Source organism: Fukomys damarensis, unplaced genomic scaffold (assembly GCF_012274545.1).
Source record: "Fukomys damarensis isolate Sample0158 unplaced genomic scaffold, DMR_v1.0_HiC HiC_scaffold_22, whole genome shotgun sequence".
NCBI classification, from domain to species: domain Eukaryota; kingdom Metazoa; phylum Chordata; class Mammalia; order Rodentia; family Bathyergidae; genus Fukomys; species Fukomys damarensis.
In genome coordinates, this window is record NW_022900934.1 from 25,506,363 (window position 1) to 25,524,259 (window position 17,897).

At 48.3% G+C, this 17,897-nt stretch overlaps 1 protein-coding gene across 7 annotated transcripts in view; it reads left to right on the forward strand.

Moving 5' to 3' along the window:
- Sun5 (Sad1 and UNC84 domain containing 5) overlaps nt 1–13,306 on the forward strand; it is a 19,131-nt gene extending 5,825 nt beyond the window's left edge. For 3 of the 7 annotated variants that reach the window (XM_010628411.2, XM_010628415.2, XM_010628416.1), the window contains 9 exons: nt 1,929–1,978; nt 3,251–3,285; nt 3,952–4,060; nt 7,866–7,895; nt 9,381–9,459; nt 10,322–10,482; nt 11,441–11,608; nt 12,083–12,169; nt 13,148–13,306. In XM_010628411.2, coding sequence (XP_010626713.1) covers nt 1,929–1,978; nt 3,251–3,285; nt 3,952–4,060; nt 7,866–7,895; nt 9,381–9,459; nt 10,322–10,482; nt 11,441–11,608; nt 12,083–12,169; nt 13,148–13,288 — 860 coding nt within the window. In that variant the 3' untranslated portion in view covers nt 13,289–13,306. Of the gene's footprint in view, nt 1–1,928; nt 1,979–3,250; nt 3,286–3,951; nt 4,061–7,865; nt 7,896–9,380; nt 9,460–10,321; nt 10,483–11,440; nt 11,609–12,082; nt 12,485–13,147 lie in introns of all 7 variants that reach the window. The other 4 variants (XR_781059.2, XM_010628413.2, XM_010628412.2 and 1 more) reach the window with 4 other exon arrangements.
- Nucleotides 13,307–17,897: the final 4,591 nt, after the last annotated feature.

Consider the following 17,897-nt stretch of genomic DNA (forward strand, 5'->3'; position numbering starts at 1 on the left):
TCCACTGCCGCCCATGTCCCAGCATCGCTTTCCCAAGCTGAGGAAACTGCCCCAACTCCACTGCAGCATGCTGGCCTTGCAGTGGGGTGTCAGTGGGGGAGGAAGAGAGAATCAGATCCCCTAAGGAAAAATGAGGACAAGAGAACGTCCCTGCGTTAGCCCAACAATAGGATTTTCTGAAAGAACAGCTCAATTGAGAGACAATTCTGGACCACACAGTTCACCCTGTTAAAAATATAACTCAGTGGTGTTTAGTGCATTTACAAGATTGTACATCCATCACCACTATCGAGTTTGGGAAGACTTTCATCGATCAAAAATGAAACCTCTCATCTGATAGGAGTCATTTCCACATTCTTCCTAGGCAACCATTTTTTTTCTGTCTATACAGATTTGCCAGCCCCATTTATTGAAAAGATTATTATTTGCCTCACAATTGTTTTGGCACCCTTGTTGAAATTCAGTTGATACTAAATGTGAGGGTTTTATTTCTGAATTCTCAGTTCTGTTCCGTTGATCTATATGTCTATCCACATGCCATTGCTACTCTGGATTGACTGATACAGTTTATTGTCAATTTTGTAACCTGGAGTGCAATTCCTCCAACTTTGTTCTTTTCCAAGGTTGTTTTGGCTATGATGGATCCTGTACATCTCTATATGAATTTCAGCAAAAGAGGCCAATGGGATGTTTATTTGTTTGTTTGTTTGAGACAGGGTCTCACTATGTAGTTGAGACTGACCTGGAACTTACTATGTAGCCCAGGCTGGTCTCAAACTCACAGCGATCCTCCTGCCTCAGCCTCCCGAGTGCTGGGATCACAGGAGTGCACCACCACTCCTGGCTCCAATGGGATTTTGGTAGGGGTTGCGTTGGTCAGTGGACAAATCTGGGAAATAACGTCACCTTAACAATATTAAGTCTTTCAATCCATGAATATAGGATATCTTTACATTATTGGTAGACATCTCTGTGTCTTTAATTTCTTTCAACAGCGTTTCCTTATTTTTAGAGTACAAATGTCGCACTTCTTTTATTGAATTTATTCCTAAGTATTTCGTTCTTTATGAAGCCATTGTAGATGGGATTGTTTTCTTAATTTCATTTCCAGATTGTTGGTTGCCATCATATAGAAATACAATTGATTTTGTGTATTAATCTTGCAACCTGATGAACTAATTTATTAGTTCTGACACTGGGCAACATGCCTAGTCTTCACTACCTGAAGAATCTATGTGTGAGATCATGTCATTTGCAAAAAGAGATAGTGTTACTCTTTCCTTTTTACCAATCTGGATACTTTTAATTTCTTTTTCCTGACTAACTGAGCTGGTTAGGACCCCCAAAATAATGTTAATTAGAAATGGCAAGAGCAGATAGTCTTGTCTTATTCCTGATATTAGCAGGTAAATGCTAATGCATGATACCTTAGCATCATTAGGTATGATGCCAGCTGTGGGTTTTTCCATAGACAGCATTGATCAGGATGAGGAAATACTCTTCTATTCTTAGTCTGTTAAATTCTTCATCAGTCACACATAAGTTTTAAAGATTTTTACATAATGGCTTCAATGATGAGATTTCAGTCAAACTGGAGATCACAAAATGTCACCACCCAAAAGAGACCACCCTGCTTTCCTCTCTTGGTCAATTATCCCCAGCAAGGAGAGGACAGGAGAGTGGAAGAAGACAAGTATCATAGAGCTTATGTGACATATAGAACATATACCATTTGAACATGGAATGAGCATTACTGCTGTTCCCATTTTACCAAGGTGGAAAGTGGTATAGATAGGTTAGGTAAAGTCTCCAAAGTTACCCAATTCTAGTAAGTGCTAAGGCTGGGATTTGAACTCAGGCACCTTTATTCCAGCACCCAGGTTCTTTATATGTTAAGCGGCTCGTTCTTTTTTCTTCTGGCCCCACAGGATTCTGGATGCTTTCTATGCACTTACCATCAAAAATGGAAGTCTGGCAGGTGAGTATGTGTCCTACTCAGGTGCCACAGTTGACTTCTCTCATCGCAACCAGCCCCCCCCACTCTCCTCCCATTCTAACCCCCTCAATCCCTTGCTCACTGACTCATTCCTGATCCACATCTCTGCCTTGGTCACCCTGGGGGACACCTGGGGGACCCATCTCTCCTACCAAGTGTGATGTTCAAAGATCAGATGCAATAGTTCTTCCACCACAGTAACTCTCCTGTCAGTCTCCCTCAAAGGTGCCCCACCTTTCATTTCTGAAGGCCTCCACCTAAAACGAAGTAATGAGAATAGGAACACATTTCTCTCTCTACTGGAGGTAGTTTGTTCATTTCTGCTTAAATGAGATGAGATCCATTTTCTTTGTGGTTTCTGGGAAGGAAAGAAAAGAAAACAAGTGGCCAGAGCTCCCTGTTTAAGGAAGTCTCAGAAGCCCTATAAGGGATAGGGTCCCGAGGGCCCTGTTTTTCCCTCTTCTCTCTTCCTCATAAATGCCTTCATATTGTTCAAGGCTCAGCGAAAGTATCACTTGTTCCAGAAACACCAAGACAGAGCAGACATATTCTCCTTCCTCTCACAATTTTTTATAATCATAAATGCGATTTTCTGTAACTATGACTGTCTTCCCAACTCTCTGGCAGCAGTTTGAAGGAAAGAGAAAGAGCTGACACATCCAAACAATGTCCAGCTCAGTGCCAGGCACAGGGCTGCCATCTATTGATATTAGATGGCTGAATTGCCAGCCATGTGGCTGAGGGTGAACAGAAGAATGGCTAGAAGGATAGATGAGTGAACAGATGGATAGATGAAGAGAAGTTGTATGTAAAGGAGATAGGAATAAGGGAACTTACAGGAGGGCAGGTGGATATATAAGGGGGAAATTGATGGGTGAGATATTGGATTAATGGGAAGTCAGATGGAATAGATGAGTGAGTGGATGGATGGATGTACATATGGATGGAAGGATAGATGAATGAGGGAGGGTAGATGTATGAGCTAGGGTGAATGTATGAGAGGGTATATAGAAGGGGGATTTGGGGAGGTAGAACAGTAGATGAATGTGGAAGGTAGGTGGATGGGCGTAGATGGATAAAAAGGAAAGTTACTAGAGTTTGGAGGACTGTGGGTGGGTTGACGGATGGAAGAGTAAACGAGAAGTTAGGTGAATGGATGGATTTATGGTTGTGAGAGAATGGATGGATGAAGCTCTCTTAGGTCCAGATTAGGCCATCTCATGGAGATCCCTGCTTTCCTCGACACTCTACCAGGATGGCAGCATAAATAGTCCACTGAAGAGCTTGAGGTAAGAAGAACCTGTTTATTAATCCTATCTCCTGAAAACCACAGCTAAAGCAAAAAGTTAAAGTGCATTGGCTAGGAATGCAGGCTATACGGTCAGACCAACCTGGATTTAAATCCTAGCCCTACAGATCCTACCTGTCTAGCCTATTTAGGTCTCTTCACTTCCCTGGGCCTTTGACTTCTTATTTGTGAGATGAGGTAGATTACCCACCTTGCTCTAGGTAATTATGGACATTATAAAAATATATAAAGAGCCTTGACTGGTTCCTAGTACATAGTCAGAAATCAGTAAATGGTAGCTGAGAAGAAATATTAGTCAAGCCAAGGATTTAGCTCAGTGGTGCAGCTGTCTGCCTTGCAAGAGCAAGAGTAAGGTCCCCAGTTCAATCCCTGGTACCAAAATATAAATAAATAAATATATATGTCAACAAGTCACTATCTGCATCCTTAATTACAGACAAAATTCTCAGAACCATTAGAAAGGAAGGAGCTGGTCTTAAGGGTATTCTAAACAGGAAGAATAGGCCCAAGGATAGGCCAAAGACAGTGGATAAAGTCAATCTAGTTCTGTGAAGGATGACTAGCTGACTAGCAAAAGGAGAGTTTGAGGTTGACAATAGCAACATCACAAAGCAATCCATTGTTGTATTTACTCCTTCCTGATAAGGTTGTACCAAGAGAAGGTACGACATCACACTGGGGAAATCCAGGACCTTCGAGGTAGTGTGAACCAGCTCATTGCCAAACTCAAAGAGATGGAAGCCATGTCAGACGAGGTGAGACACTGGCCATTCTGAAATCTAACTTCTTTATTTCAATTCCTGTATGATCTATATGCCAAGTCATCTTCTTTCTTGGTTTTATCCTTCTTTTTGATGGAGCCTGTCTCCCAATAAGCTCTTAGTAAAGAATAAAAGAAGAGGGGCCAGGGATTTAGTTCAGAGGTTCTGCTGCCTGCCTTGTAAGCATTATAACCTGAGTTTGATCCCCAGTGACAAAAAAAAAAGAATAAAAGAAGAGGTATATTTATTTTTTGCAACTTGCATGTTTAAAAACATTTTAACTATTGCACTTGATTGATAATTTGGCTGGGTATAGAATTCTAGAAAGTTTCTCCTAAGAATTTTGAAGGGAGTCCACCATTGTATTCTAGTTTATACTGTTGCTATTGACAATTTTATTGCCACTCTTATCATTGGCCCTTTGTGTCTTATGTGTTTCTATCCCTTCCTTTTCACTCCAGTGTAACTCCCACATGGGAGATAGATTGGCTGAGTTTATGGAATCTTTGGGTTGATAGTTTTTGTTTTAATTCTTATCCTTTCTTTCTTAAAATATTATTTCTTCAACATCACCTCAATTTTTCTCTTAGATTCTGAATACATCTGTGCTAAATCATTAAAGTGTGTTTCACGTGATATGTTATTACCATTACCTGGTTCATTTATTTTTTAATTTTTCATGCCTAAGCTTTGATATTTTCTTTTGAAATTTCTTCAGGCTTACTAATAATTCTGTGAAATCTACTAATTTTAAATATTGCATTATTTCATTTTAAAATATACATTTGATTCTATGATTTTAATTCTATGGTGCAATTCTCCATCATTTTGTCTATGTTGTCAATCTTTTCCTTTGTTTTAGTTAACACATAAGTCATGGTTATTTTAAAAATTCTTGCTGATTTAAATCCTTGAGGATTTAGCTGCCTGCCTCATAACAGCAAGGTTCTGAGTTTGATCCCCTGTACCAAAAAAAAAAATCCTTGTCTGCTAACACCAATATCTGAATTATCTATGGTCTTCGGTTTTGTTTTGTTTTCCTCTTGGGTGTAAACTATACGATCTTCCTTTTTAATGTCAGTAATTTTTAGTGTTTTCTAGACATTGTATACAAAAACATTCTATATGTGTTAAGTAATTATATCTCCCACCAAACAAGTCCCCCCTCTGCTTTTTTTTAAAGGAAAATGAAGAGACTGACCACATCCTTCTAGACATGCATTGAACTGATTCAGACAGACTCACCTACAAATTTTATAAAATTTACTCAGATTTTCAGTTAATTCTTTGGACTCTTGCCCATGCAGCTTCAAAAATTTGCAGATATTGGCAGAAGGCTATTTGCTGTAAAAAATACCCATGATGAGATTTTTAAAGGATTGCTTAAAACATAAACAATTAAAGGATTGTTTAAAACATTTTATTTAGAGAAAAATAAGTATCTGTTTACACAGTAGTTTTAAGCCTGGTTTACACTCCCTAAAAATTAACGAGTAGCCAAATTCAAGAGAGCTAATAGCACTCACAGCTACTATTCACCTACTTCAGGCAGGCCTGTTTTAAAACTAAAAAACAAAACAAAACAAAAATTTACATGTTTTAATGGCAAGATTAGCCATATGTTTGAAGACTCTGAAGTTTCCAATTTTGTCATCTATTCTTGTATGAATGCAAAATTTCTTGCTGCAGTGTGGTACCTTGTATGGCAGGGGAAAACTCAGTGTCTATTTGTGCCCAGGGGTGGTGTCCTAGGGAAAATGCAGCTTCTGATCTCTGTATTGACTCACCATTTCTTCTAGGGCAGTGAAATCTCAATATGGTTCACACACCTGTGGCACCACACCTGAGCCCCATCCAGGCCTAATGAATCAGGTACTCTGAGGCTTGGAACCGTGCCACTTGTTTCTAACACAGACCAAAGAGAGCCACTGTCCTAGGGCTTCCAGTTCATGCTTGTTCTGTTTCGGGACATCTTCCCTCAGAGGGATCTTGTTTCCTAAGCTATATGCAGATATAATGTTTTATTCTGCCTTTCAGGAACTCTGGAAGTAGCTCCTATCTTGCAATTCAGTTAACATCTTGTAGGGGAAACTGGCCATGTTGGAGGCTCCTTCAGACCCAGGTTTGTCACTTTGTTCCTGTGTGATCATTAACAGCCTTGCTGCTTTCTCCTTCGCTAGGAGGAGTCCATTGTCTGGCCTAAGCACAGATTCTCAGCTCATGCCCAGAATCGTCAGGTGCCCCCAGAGATTAATAGAAGTTGTCAGCAAATCTCAGAATGGTTCTCCTGACTCTAGAAACTTAGTTCACCTGGTCCTTGTTTCTCCTATCCCTTTTAATGGCTCTAAAGTATGATTTATTAGTACCCTGACTTTTTATAGCTGTTGTTATTGTAAACATTGAGCTTACCTCATCTTACCTGACATCTGAACTGTCAGGAAAACATGCCAGTGGGCTGGCCACCCTTAGTAACCATTCAGTCTGGAAACACATCCTTCAGCCCTAAAAAATGTTCATCAGTCATGTGATTAAACTAGTGATTTTTCTCACCAAATGGGCTGGCCACCCTTAGTAACCATTCAGTCTGGAAACTCACATCCTTCAGCCCTAAAAAATGTTCATCAGTCATGTGATTAAACTAGTGATTTTTCTCACCAGTCCTTTTTTTTTTTTCTGTTCTCATTTTTAGGCACCTATTATTTGGATGCTAACTCCTGAACTGATCTGATACCTATTTTTCCATTTCTCCCTTTTCTCTCTGTCTGTTTGTTGTACAGTTGAGAAAATGTTCCCAGCCTTCTCTGCCAAAACTTCTACTGAGTTTATTTGTGCTAACATATTCTGAATTCTCCAAAACTTTGAGTTTGTTCTCTAGGCTTTCCCTTTTTGTAGAATTCTATTCTTGTTTCATGAACACAATATATTTTCTGATTTCTCTGAGCTTGTAAGGATTATTTTCTTTTTGACATTTTCTTCTTCCTGCATGAGCTCACTTTAGGGTGGCCCACTGTGCTTTGATTTCCTCCCTCTTCAAGCCTCTCCCTGGCTATCTGGCAATCCTTAAGTTGACTGTTTAGATTTAACAGAGAGAACAAACAAGCTGGCTCCTAGCTCTGAAAGTCTGCCGTGGAGGTTGGCAGCTGTGGACTTCCCTGTTGGGCACATTTCCTTGTGGAACACCTGGTAAGGTGTTGTGGGTAGGCTTATTCTCTCCAGAAGGCTGGGAAGTGAGTGGATCGGAGGAAATCCCTGTGGTCAGGGTACACACACACACACACTAAGTCTAAGCCCTACTTCAACTCTGCCTGCTCTTCCTCAGACCAGAGATTCTCCAATTTTTGTTTTATTGAGATAGGCATACAGTAAAACACACTAACCTTATTACCCAGCACAGCGAATTTTACATTGTGTGTAACCATGTAACCCTACCCAAATCACGAGCCAGTAGATTTCCAGCCCCAGCCAGCTCCCTTGCCTCACTTCCTAGGCTCTGTAGTTTCAGAAATAACCACTAGTCCGACTCCTATCATTGTATATTAGTTGTAACTGTTCTGGATTTTTATATAAATGGAACTATAATACTATGTTCTTTTTATGTTACTCATAATAACGTCTATAAGATCTATCTATATTGTTGGTGACTTAATAGATTGTCAATAGCTTTTTTCCCTTTTATCACTGCCTAGTAGTCCATTGGTGATACACCATGGATTACCAATCCTGCTAAGGATAGAAATTTGGATTGCTTCTAATTTGAGACTCTTTTTTGTTTGTTTGTTGTTTTGTTTTTTGGTACCAGGGATTGAACTCGGGTCCTTGTGCTTGTGAGGTAGGTGGTAGAACCACTAAACTAAATCCCCGGCCCCTCTAATTTGAGACCCTTAAAGCTGCTATAAACATTCTTGTACAAACCGTTTGGTGAACATATATACTTGGTTCCTTTGGGAGTGGCTGTCTAGGAGTGGAATTGCTAGGGCATAAGATATGTGTACATTCATTTTATTAGATTCTCTCATCAGCAGCATATGCAAATCCAGTTGTCTCTCCTCCTTCCCAAGAATGGGAATTGTGTCTTTTTCATTTTCTCATTCTAGCGGGTGAGAAGCAGTGTCCCACGGAGGTTTACTTTGCATTGCACTGATTGGTAACCATGATGAGTGTCTTCATTATTCATTGGCCATTTGGATTTCTGCCTGGTGCCTTCAGAGGGAGGGGTCTTACTGTTGTGTATGAGTTTGTGTGTGCTCTGGACACACATCCTTGGTTGGATGTACATATGGTAAATATCATTTCATATGATTTCTGAATGTACAGTCTGGCTTTTCCCTCACAGTGGTGATGAATGAAAGTTTCCAGTTTTAATTGGTCCAATGTGCCCAGCTCGCAGCACAATTGGGAGGAGTCTAATGGGAAGATGGCTGCCTGGCTTTCACTGCCCCTGTATAAGACTGTGCAGTCTTCAGCTAACAGGAGAGCCTAGAGGTTACAGCCTGAGCTGCCAGCTCTGCCTCTTACCAACTGTGGGAGCTTGCATGAGTAGTCTCTGTGCCTCATTGTCACTATCTGCACAAGGGGAGTGACAAAGGATCACTCTTCCTAGTGGCGCTGCAAGGCTGAGCATGAACAGCTGTAAGGCTGAGAATAGCCCTGGCAGCTAGCAGGCTCTGTAGACCAGTATAACTCTTGGACAGTGCTCTGCAGCCCTGGACAGCAGACATGAGTGTTGCCCCATCTTATAGATGAAAACAGCAAGACTCAGAGAGGATTCTTGCCCAAGGCCCCACAGCAGCAAGCATCTTTCTAATTGTAGAGCCTTATCCTTGACCTCAGTGACTGCAGGACCAGTTAGGTGTGGCTATACACTCCTGTAACACAGAACTCTGGGAAGCTGAGACAGGAAGATCAGAAGTTTGAGCTCAGCAAGGACAACTTAGAGATTTAGCAAGACCCTGTCTCTAAATAATAAAAAAAATTTAAAGGCTAGGGATGTTATCTCAGTGCAAAGGCCCTAGGTTCAATCCCCAGTATCGCACATACTCACAAACAAAAGGCTCAAGATCCCCACATGACATCCCATCCTGGTGGCCTTGAAAACTCACAGTAAACCCCGTGTGTGAGGTAGGAGATTCTGTGTCCCAGGGGCTTCCTCATGCATAGCAACTGGGTCTTCTGTCTAGTGCAGGGCTAGCCACAGTGCCTGCAGGCAGGGACAGAGGGTGCCCTGCAGCCACTTGTCACCTTCAGAGGACACAGACAAGGTACTATCATCTATACAAACATACCAGGGCACAGCTTGTGTTTTCCACCTTTTCAGCAAAAAATGGTCCAGAAGATAATGAAGATGATACAAGGAGATTACATTGAAAAGCCAGACTTTGCCCTGAAGTCGATAGGCAAGTGGCCTCCCTGCCCCCATCTGCCCATGTCAAGCATCCTCAGAGGGCAATGTCAGCTCTGGGTAGCCACTCCTGCTGCTGGGACTCCCCTCCTCTGAGCTAGCCTCTGCTCCGGGCTGGTTTTGTTTCCCCTAATGGGGTCTGGCCCAGGGCAGGGGCAAGAGTCCAAGGCCCTCACCTCCCCACCACTATAACCCCTCACTGCTCTCCACACCTGGGGCTGGCCACACACAGGTCACTGGGACAGCCCTTCCCCGCCCTGGGGAATTGGGAGACTGGCCAGAAACAAACCAACATGGGGCTGAAGGGCAGGCGGGAGCCATAAAGCTCTGGAAGACCCAGCATGGGGAGGCCTCCCACTGAGGGACCCTTGGTCTGAGTCTGGTGAGAAAGGAAAAGCACTGACCAAAGGGACACATGTGAAAAGTGCTCTGGGCAGAGGCCTGCAGGAGCCAGTGAGGGGCACCTGGGAGGCGGCGAGGAGACAGATGAGCAGACGGGACAGGAGCTGGCAGGGTGCACGAGGCCACCACAGGGAACACCAGGCAGCAGCCCAACACCTGAGCAAACTTGGGCCTGGCTGAGCTCCCAGGGGCTGGCATCTCCCCTCCATGCACTGGGTGCACTGATGGCCACGGGCACCAGCTCTGCAGGCCCCAGCTCCGCAGGCGCCTTGGGAGCACCTCAGTGCACTAGCTCATTCCCACACTCTCCCCTGCAAAGTGGGTGCTCTGGCTACGGCTGTCATGGTGACTGTCAGTGCTCCCACTGCCCGAAGGGGACTGTGAGCTCCAGGGAAGGCCAGGAATTCAGCCAAGGCCTGGTGGGTGCACAGTGATGCAGTTCCCCTCCCATGCAGGTGCCACCATCGACTTTGAACACACATCAGCTACATACAACCGTGACAAGGCTCGCTCCAACTGGAACTGGATCCGGCTGTGGAACTACGCGCAGCCCCCGGATGTGATCCTTGAGGCAGGGGCAGCAGGGGACACGGGAAAGGGCAGGGGTGTGTTCAGGGTATGAGGATAGGAGCTGGCGGCAGAGGTGGGGGCCGGAGCAAGGGTCAGAGGCCCAAGATGGGTTCAAGGAAAGAACAGAGAAATGGGGGCTTCCAGTGCTGGAGTACAAGCAGGGACAGGGTCAGCTTGCTTTGCGCTGGAACCCCTACCCCTACCCCCAGCCCTGGAACTTCAGGACCCGGGAACCCTCAGGACCGCCTTGGGGACCGGCTCCTGATGTATCCACTTACAAAGAGCCAGGTCATTTGACTGTAGCCACACAAATGCTGCAGGAATGCGGGGACTTTCTCCAGCCTGACCCAGCTCCTTTCAGTTTCTGCCCCCCAGGCTGCTCCACTGGCCACTGGGTCGTTCATAACCTCGCCCCCAGGTCACTGTGAGGAAGCCCTAGTCCCCCTGGTCCCAGGTCCTCCAGCAGGCCCTGCCCCAATTCCTGAATCCCCATCCTAGCACCTGCCGTTCCAGCTCAGGTCCATCCGAACTGTGTCTCCAAGAAGCTCAGAACCTGCTGAATGAACACCTTGACTGTGTGACTTGGGCTGAACCTCTTTCCCCCTCTGAGCTTCTCTTCCCCTTTAGGAGGCAGGAGGTTGTACCGGTTCATGTTACATTCCAGGGTCACGTGGCCTCGGTTACACTTCCAGTTCTGCATGGTCCGGGCCCTGTCTCTTCCCCACTATAGTCCTCAGTAAAATGGGGACAGTAATGGCGTCTCGGAGGGTGACTGAGACTACGTAAGGGAGGGGAGGGATGAGTGAGAGCGAACGCGTGGATGAGTGAATGGATGTGGAGGGGCTGGAGGCTGGGAAGCCTGAGCAGACAGGGAGCTCGCAGGAGGAGTGGCCACAGCCCAGATCTGCAGAAAGGCAGAACTGGCTCCCCCTGGGGCACAAGGACATATGGGAAACCGGACAGATTGGGGGGCTCTTGTTACAGTCCCTATTATACCTCTTCAGCCCAACATGACACCAGGCAACTGCTGGGCCTTCGAGGGTGACCACGGCCAGGTGACCATTCGGCTGGCCCAGAAGGTCTACCTGTCCAACCTCACAGTGCAGCACATCCCCAAGACCATCTCCTTGTCAGGCAGCCTGGACACCGCGCCCAAGGACTTCGTCATCTACGTAAGCTGCCGGCGGGGGAGTGAGGGGGGACCCCTAACGTGGAAGTCCAGGCCTTGCAAGTGAGGGCGGGGTGGCAAAGGCGGGCTCGGACCCCAGTCTCCAAGGATGGGCACAAGCAGCCGCTCCATCCCAGTCAGGCTCCTGAGAGCCAAGAGCCTGCAGAGACTATGGAGCCCCCATTTTGCTGAGAAGGTCCAGAGAATTGGTCAGGACCTCCCGGGTAAAATGAAGTCCAGGTAAGGTCAGTGAAACACTCCAGTCTCACATGTCAACGGCACAGTTGGAAGTAGACCCTCAGCCTCTGATCCCAGTCCAGTGCTCTTTCTGTCCATTACATGGTGTGGTTATGCAATGCTGTCCAAAGAGGTGAGGAGCTCCCCATCCTGGGAGGCATGCAAGTCTCAGCTGGAGAGGGGAGACACCTCCTGGAAGACGACCTGTCCCTGACCTTGTCACCCTGGTCTACCTGCGCAGGGCATGGAGAGCTCCCCCGGGGAAGAGGTGTTCCTCGGGGCGTTCCAGTTCCAGCCGGAAAACACTATCCAGATGTTCCCTCTCCAGGTACCTGAGCACCTGCCGTGCCCACCCTGGGCCCCACTCATCCCTCATGGCCTGGGAGCTACACAGTTGTTAATACCCATTTGACAAAGAAACTGAAGCTCAGAGAGATGGAGCCACTGCCCAGGGCCAAGAATGGGACCCCCAGGGAGATCTGCCGCCTCTGGAAGTCCCCACATTCCCTGATCTGCCCAGGAGTCCTCTTGCTGCCCTTTTCCCAGGGGCAGCAGATGTTGCACCCATCAGGTGGGGGTGCTGACTCCAAAGTTAGAGTCTGTACACTGGGAGCTCTCTGATCAGCACCTGACTCAGTGACAGGTAGGGAAACTGAGGCCTCAAGGGAAGGGAGTTGGGGACAGAAAGAAGCAGGATTAGTGGTGGCTGGAATCGGCAAGGGGGCCTGTCAAGGCAAGTGCCCAGGCTGGCCCAAATCTCACTCTGGCCACAAATTATGTGTTATCTTCGGGCTTTTCTGCCTCTCTGAACCTCCATTGCACCCCTGTAAATACCTGGGAGTTTGAAACCAAGCAGTGAGATCACAGAGGCCGCACCTCTCCCTTTTTGCACCAAACATAGCCCTCCCCGACCCCGTCCTCCAGAGGGGCAGACAGGACGCCATCGGCTGGTGAGCCCTCCAGTCTCCCGGTCACATTTCATGCCCACAGCAACTGGGAGCAGCTTTTGCCACTCCTGTCTTATAGAAGGGGGAAACTGAGGCCCCGAGGGGTGTGGTGCCTCGCCCCAGGTTCCACAGCACAGACACTGCTGAGGCTTCAAGGCTGGACCATTTCCCCAACGCAGTAGGTCTGTCCTGGCCTCAGCACCTACTATCCCCATCCCCGAGTATGGATTTGCTGTGTGCTCTTGGGACAATCCTTTCCCCTCTCTGGGCCTGTGAAGTGAGAGTTACTTCCACTCCCAAAGGCCCCTCTGCTGGGCAGTGTGGGTCACCCTATTCCTGTGTCCAATTCTCTCCTCCAGAACCAGCAGCTTCGGGCCTTTGGTGCGGTGAAGGTGAAGATCTCCAGCAACTGGGGGAACCCGCACTTCACCTGCCTATACCGAGTGCGGGTGCACGGCTCTGTGGCCCTGCCCACCCAGAACCCTGCTGTACAAGAGTAAAGTTTATTCTTTAGCCCAGCCCATGTCTGAGTGTCTTTGGTCCCTAAGGAGGGGCAGTGGCCTTGCACTGGCCTCTGAGGCCACCGTGAGCCATTCCTGAAGACAGGTGGATGTCCAGGCACTTTCGTGACGGCCCCAGGAGGCCTCATTTCACAGATGGGGATGATAAAGATGCCACACAACAGTGAAATGCTGGAGGCCACAGCCAGCATATGACAGCACCAGGGTCAAATCAGGTGTCTGATTCCATTGCAAAGGGCGCCTCTCTGTTTCAAATGGAGCTTGGGCTCGGCCTGTGTGACCTTCAGCAAAACCCCTCTCTCAGGGTCTCAGTCTCCCCAGGAGGGACAGGATGATGGCGTTATATCAGATGAGGTGCCAGATGAGAGGTTTCACATCTGTCCTCCTCGGAGTGTTCCAACATCCTGTGAATGATTTGCTGTGTGATACTGGGCAAGACACACACTCTTGCTGGATGTCAGTTTTTCTAGGTATGAAAGCTCCTGTTCCCCAAACCTCAGACACTCCAATTCTGTGTGTGTCATCTTGCCTGTGCCCACATTTACTTGACAGTGTAGAGAAGCACTAGAACGGTATCTCCTGCCAGTATCCCTCCCAGCACACAGCATGACACAGTTACGACACTGAGGTTACCACCGACCTCTGGCCCCAGGCAGGTGACAGGAGGACCAGTCCTCTTGGGGAGGCGGGTGATGCTGTCCCTAAGCAGGCCTCTGGAAGGGGCAGGCTGGCGCTGTTGGAGTGGGAACAGGACTGGCACCTTCAAGAGAAGAGATTCCTAGTGGGCAAGGCAGGCAGCTGGAGACTGGCAAGGGCCCCACTGAGCATGAGAAGGGCAAGATGGTGGGAAATATTCATCGCTAGGGAGGGCACCCTGGACAGGCCCCTCAGGCCACCTGCCAGGTCTCCAGTGAGCCTCCAGCCCTGCCCCAGGGACTGACCTATGAGGGTTTCCACAGTGGGAGTGACTTCAAGGGACCGCTGCCCACTCCTGCCACGCCCTGCCCCCTCGCAGCAGGCAGTGGGCCCAGAAAACACACACACGCCAAGCGTGCATCATTTCGGTAGATTTTATGTGAACCATTCCTGTTATGAACAGAGCTAAATGGCCCTGAGGTTTGGTAAGAAGCAAACCTATAGACAGCCTCCTCTCTTGCCCAAGCCCCTCCCAGTCCCCCTTCTCCCGTTTTTCCACGTTTTCTCCCAGCCATTTGTCTTTAATTTTGTTTAAGGTGTCTTGTGCTCAGCAGACTTTTTAAACATTTATTATCAAGTCAATCTTTTCCTCTACAGCTTCTGTGTGGTGCACACAGGAAGGGTCACCCCCAGAAATATATTCCTGTGACTTCTATTAATTTTATGACACACACACCACATTTGCTCTTTAGTGCATAGACACACATACAAGATATAGAATATTAAAGCTCCTTAGTGTTTCTGGAATTTGCTTCAGTGAGTGGCGTGAGGTAGGGATCTAATTTACATTTTGCTTAATTATACCGTAGCTCACGGCCCGGTGCCATTACCGAATAGCCCATCTGTCCTTCTGTTCGGAAACACAGTCTCTCCATTTCATTGAGCCCTGCTCCATTGCGCATCCACACCGTGCTGCTTGAGTCACTCCATCTGGCAGCATGCTCCATTCGTACTCCAGCAAGTACCCTGCCTCTAACACCTTACTGAATGTTCTCATACACTTTCTTTTCCAGGAAAACTTTAGAAGCAGCTTCTTGGATTGCACTTCTAAAACCCTGCTGCTTGCCTTGGTTTTGTGGATTCATATTTTACGGATGGGTATCTCGGCCAAGTCAGTGTTTTCTTCCCAGAGCTAAAAACCTTCTCTCCATTTCTCTAGTTCTCAACATTCTTCTGCAAAGGGTCATCGCTTACTTCATATGAATTCTCCGCTTCTTGCTAAATTTAATCCTGGATATTTCAGCTGTTTTAGGGCTACTGTAAATGAGGCCTTTACCACGGGTGACATTTTCTACAGAGGGCATTCCTGCTGTTTGGCATTCAGTGTGGCATTCACCCCTGCATGGTCCTCATCCTCCCAGGGTTCAAGTTATTTCTCAGGAATATTCTAGGTGAACGCTCCCAGGATCCTCAAATGTTACACAATCCACCGTGTGTTCACACCATACTGCTGTCATTACAGGGAAGGAGCACCCCCCAGACACTAGGAAACTGAGGCACAGAGAGATGCGACTTCTCAAGGTCACACAGTAACACAATGGGGCAGCTGTCACCAGTCCCGACTCACCAGGCCTCAAAGTGCTTACTGTCCTACCTCCCATGCCTTGCCATAGTCGTGGACTCTGTGGAGCAGCAAATAGAGAGCAAAAAACAGTGGCTCTCATACTGTGCCCTACCCAGGATGGCTGAGACAGCATGAATGGAAGTCTTGTTATTCACAGGAGGAACACCCAGAGCATGTGGCCCGGCCCTGCCGGTCACCTGACCCTCTTCCCTCACCACACCCTCATGCCCTTTGAGACCAGTGCACAGGCCAGAGGGTGGACAATTGAGTGGCCGGCCACACAGATGTAGCAACCAGGCCCCCAATTCCCCCAGAGACCTGATCTGTCCAGCAGGAGCAGGGGCCTGCTGGATCAAAGAGGCCTTATCTCTGGGAAGGGGCAGACAGAAGACAAAGGTACCCTTGCCTGCCACCCCACCCAGGTCCACAGGCACAGGTCACCTGCCTGCATCCAGCCCCGCAGGCCTGGAGTGGCAGAGTGGGCCACCAGCCAGCAGGGGCATAGCTCTGCTTGGTGATCAAGACCAAGCCGGAGGTACAGAGTGCCAATCCACCCCCGAACCCCCAGGGTGGCGCCTCTGGTAAGCCTAGTGCAGCCCAGGGATTTAGCTAATACCACTAATCTCCAGAGCCAGGTAGCTCACCTGACAGGCAGGCGGGACCTCTGTTTCTCTGAGACTCAGAGACCCCAGGATGGGTGGCAGTGGGCCACAGCCCCAGTGACAGACATCCATCCTTGTCCTATATTCTTTTCCTTGTCACCTTGAAGGAATTGCCTCCTGGGCCTCAGTTTCCCCATCTGTACCAGGCTCTCCTGGCCCTTGCCCCTCTCTGCTGGAGGTAGACTGGGCCCCAAGCCTCAGTGTGAAAGGGCCTTGTTGGCTGGAGCAGAGAGTACGGCCTCCCTCACGAGGACAAGAGGAAGTACATATTCCATTCAGAGAAAATCCCAGTAGAGCCCCGTGTGCCAGGCCAGCAGGAAGTTCTACCCTAACAGTTTTCTATTCTCCCTTCTAGAGACTGAGATGACAGCCCTGAACAGGACCATGCCGAGGCTTCTGGACACCTGTTCGTCCTGGCCACAGCCAGCAATCCCAGCCCAAAGCCCCGTCCACCCTTCCCCATAACCACGGAGCCTCAGGTTCACAGGATGCTCTAGATGGCCTAGATCCTGCCCCTCACCCTGAACCCCACGGCCTTCCCACATCTGTGGCCACAGAGAAGCTCCTGTTCTGTTCACTTCTTGGGTCCTAGGCTCAGGCTCCGTGAGGTCCAAGCAGGGCCGGTGAATCACAGGCAAGCCTCCTGTCTCCTGTCTCGGAAGGCAGGGTACGTTCCAGCCCCATACAGTCCTTGGTGGGCCTCGGCAGAGTCTGGGGTAGGAGGGCCCAGAAGGGGACTCAGACTGAGAATAGGAGAGCTCCATGAGGTCCAGGCCCGACCTCTCTTTCTGCAGCACTGAGCCAGCCAGCCCCTCTCCGTGTGCCTCAGTCCATGCCTCCAGCCAGCTGTGTGGCCACCCATGGGCGTTATACCTCTAGAAGCTCCCTCTGGGACAAGAGGGACGTCCCTGGATGTCCGCTCCACTCAGCACAGAAAGCTGGTGCCACCCTGGGATCCCTGAGACCTGAGCTGTGGAGAGGACGCGCACCAAACATGACCCATAAGTGCCCCTGTGGAACACTTGCCCCACTGTGGCCATGTTGGGCAGCTGCTGGGCTGGTAGAAACAGGGTCTACGACTGTGGGTGCTCAGGGAAGATGATGCAGGAGGTGCCAGAGCCCTGTGACATGGCATAAGTAAGTCTCTCCTGTGACCCCTGTGAAAATCCAGGCCACCCAAGAGAGGACTCTGTGACAGTCCAATGAGAGACTGAATCCCCTGTGCTGGGAGGTGGATAGGGGCAGGGGCGCTCAAGAGCCCAGGATCCTGTGGATTTTCCTCCCTAAGAGGTCTTCAGCCCTCACCTACCTAAGAGTGCCACTCTCCAGGAGGTGGTGCTTATTTTAATCTGAGACACCAGGAGGGACTGCCTTGCTTTCCAGATAAGCCCCAGGGAGGGTTAGCCACAAGCCTGTGGTCACCCAGCCATGTGTGGGGCAGTGTCTAGAGGGCATCGAAGGAGTGTTGCGGGAGAGAGCCTGGCCTGCTGTCAATCGTGCTCTGATTTCCATGCTGCAAGGTGTCTTTGGACAAGCCATTTCACCTCTCTGAGCCTCTACACTCTTCTCTAAATAGGAGGGAAAGCTACCCAGCTCCCTGAGTGTCCTCAGGAGAAACCCAGCGAACTGAGTGTGACACTTTCCTTCCACCCATCTTGCTGCCACA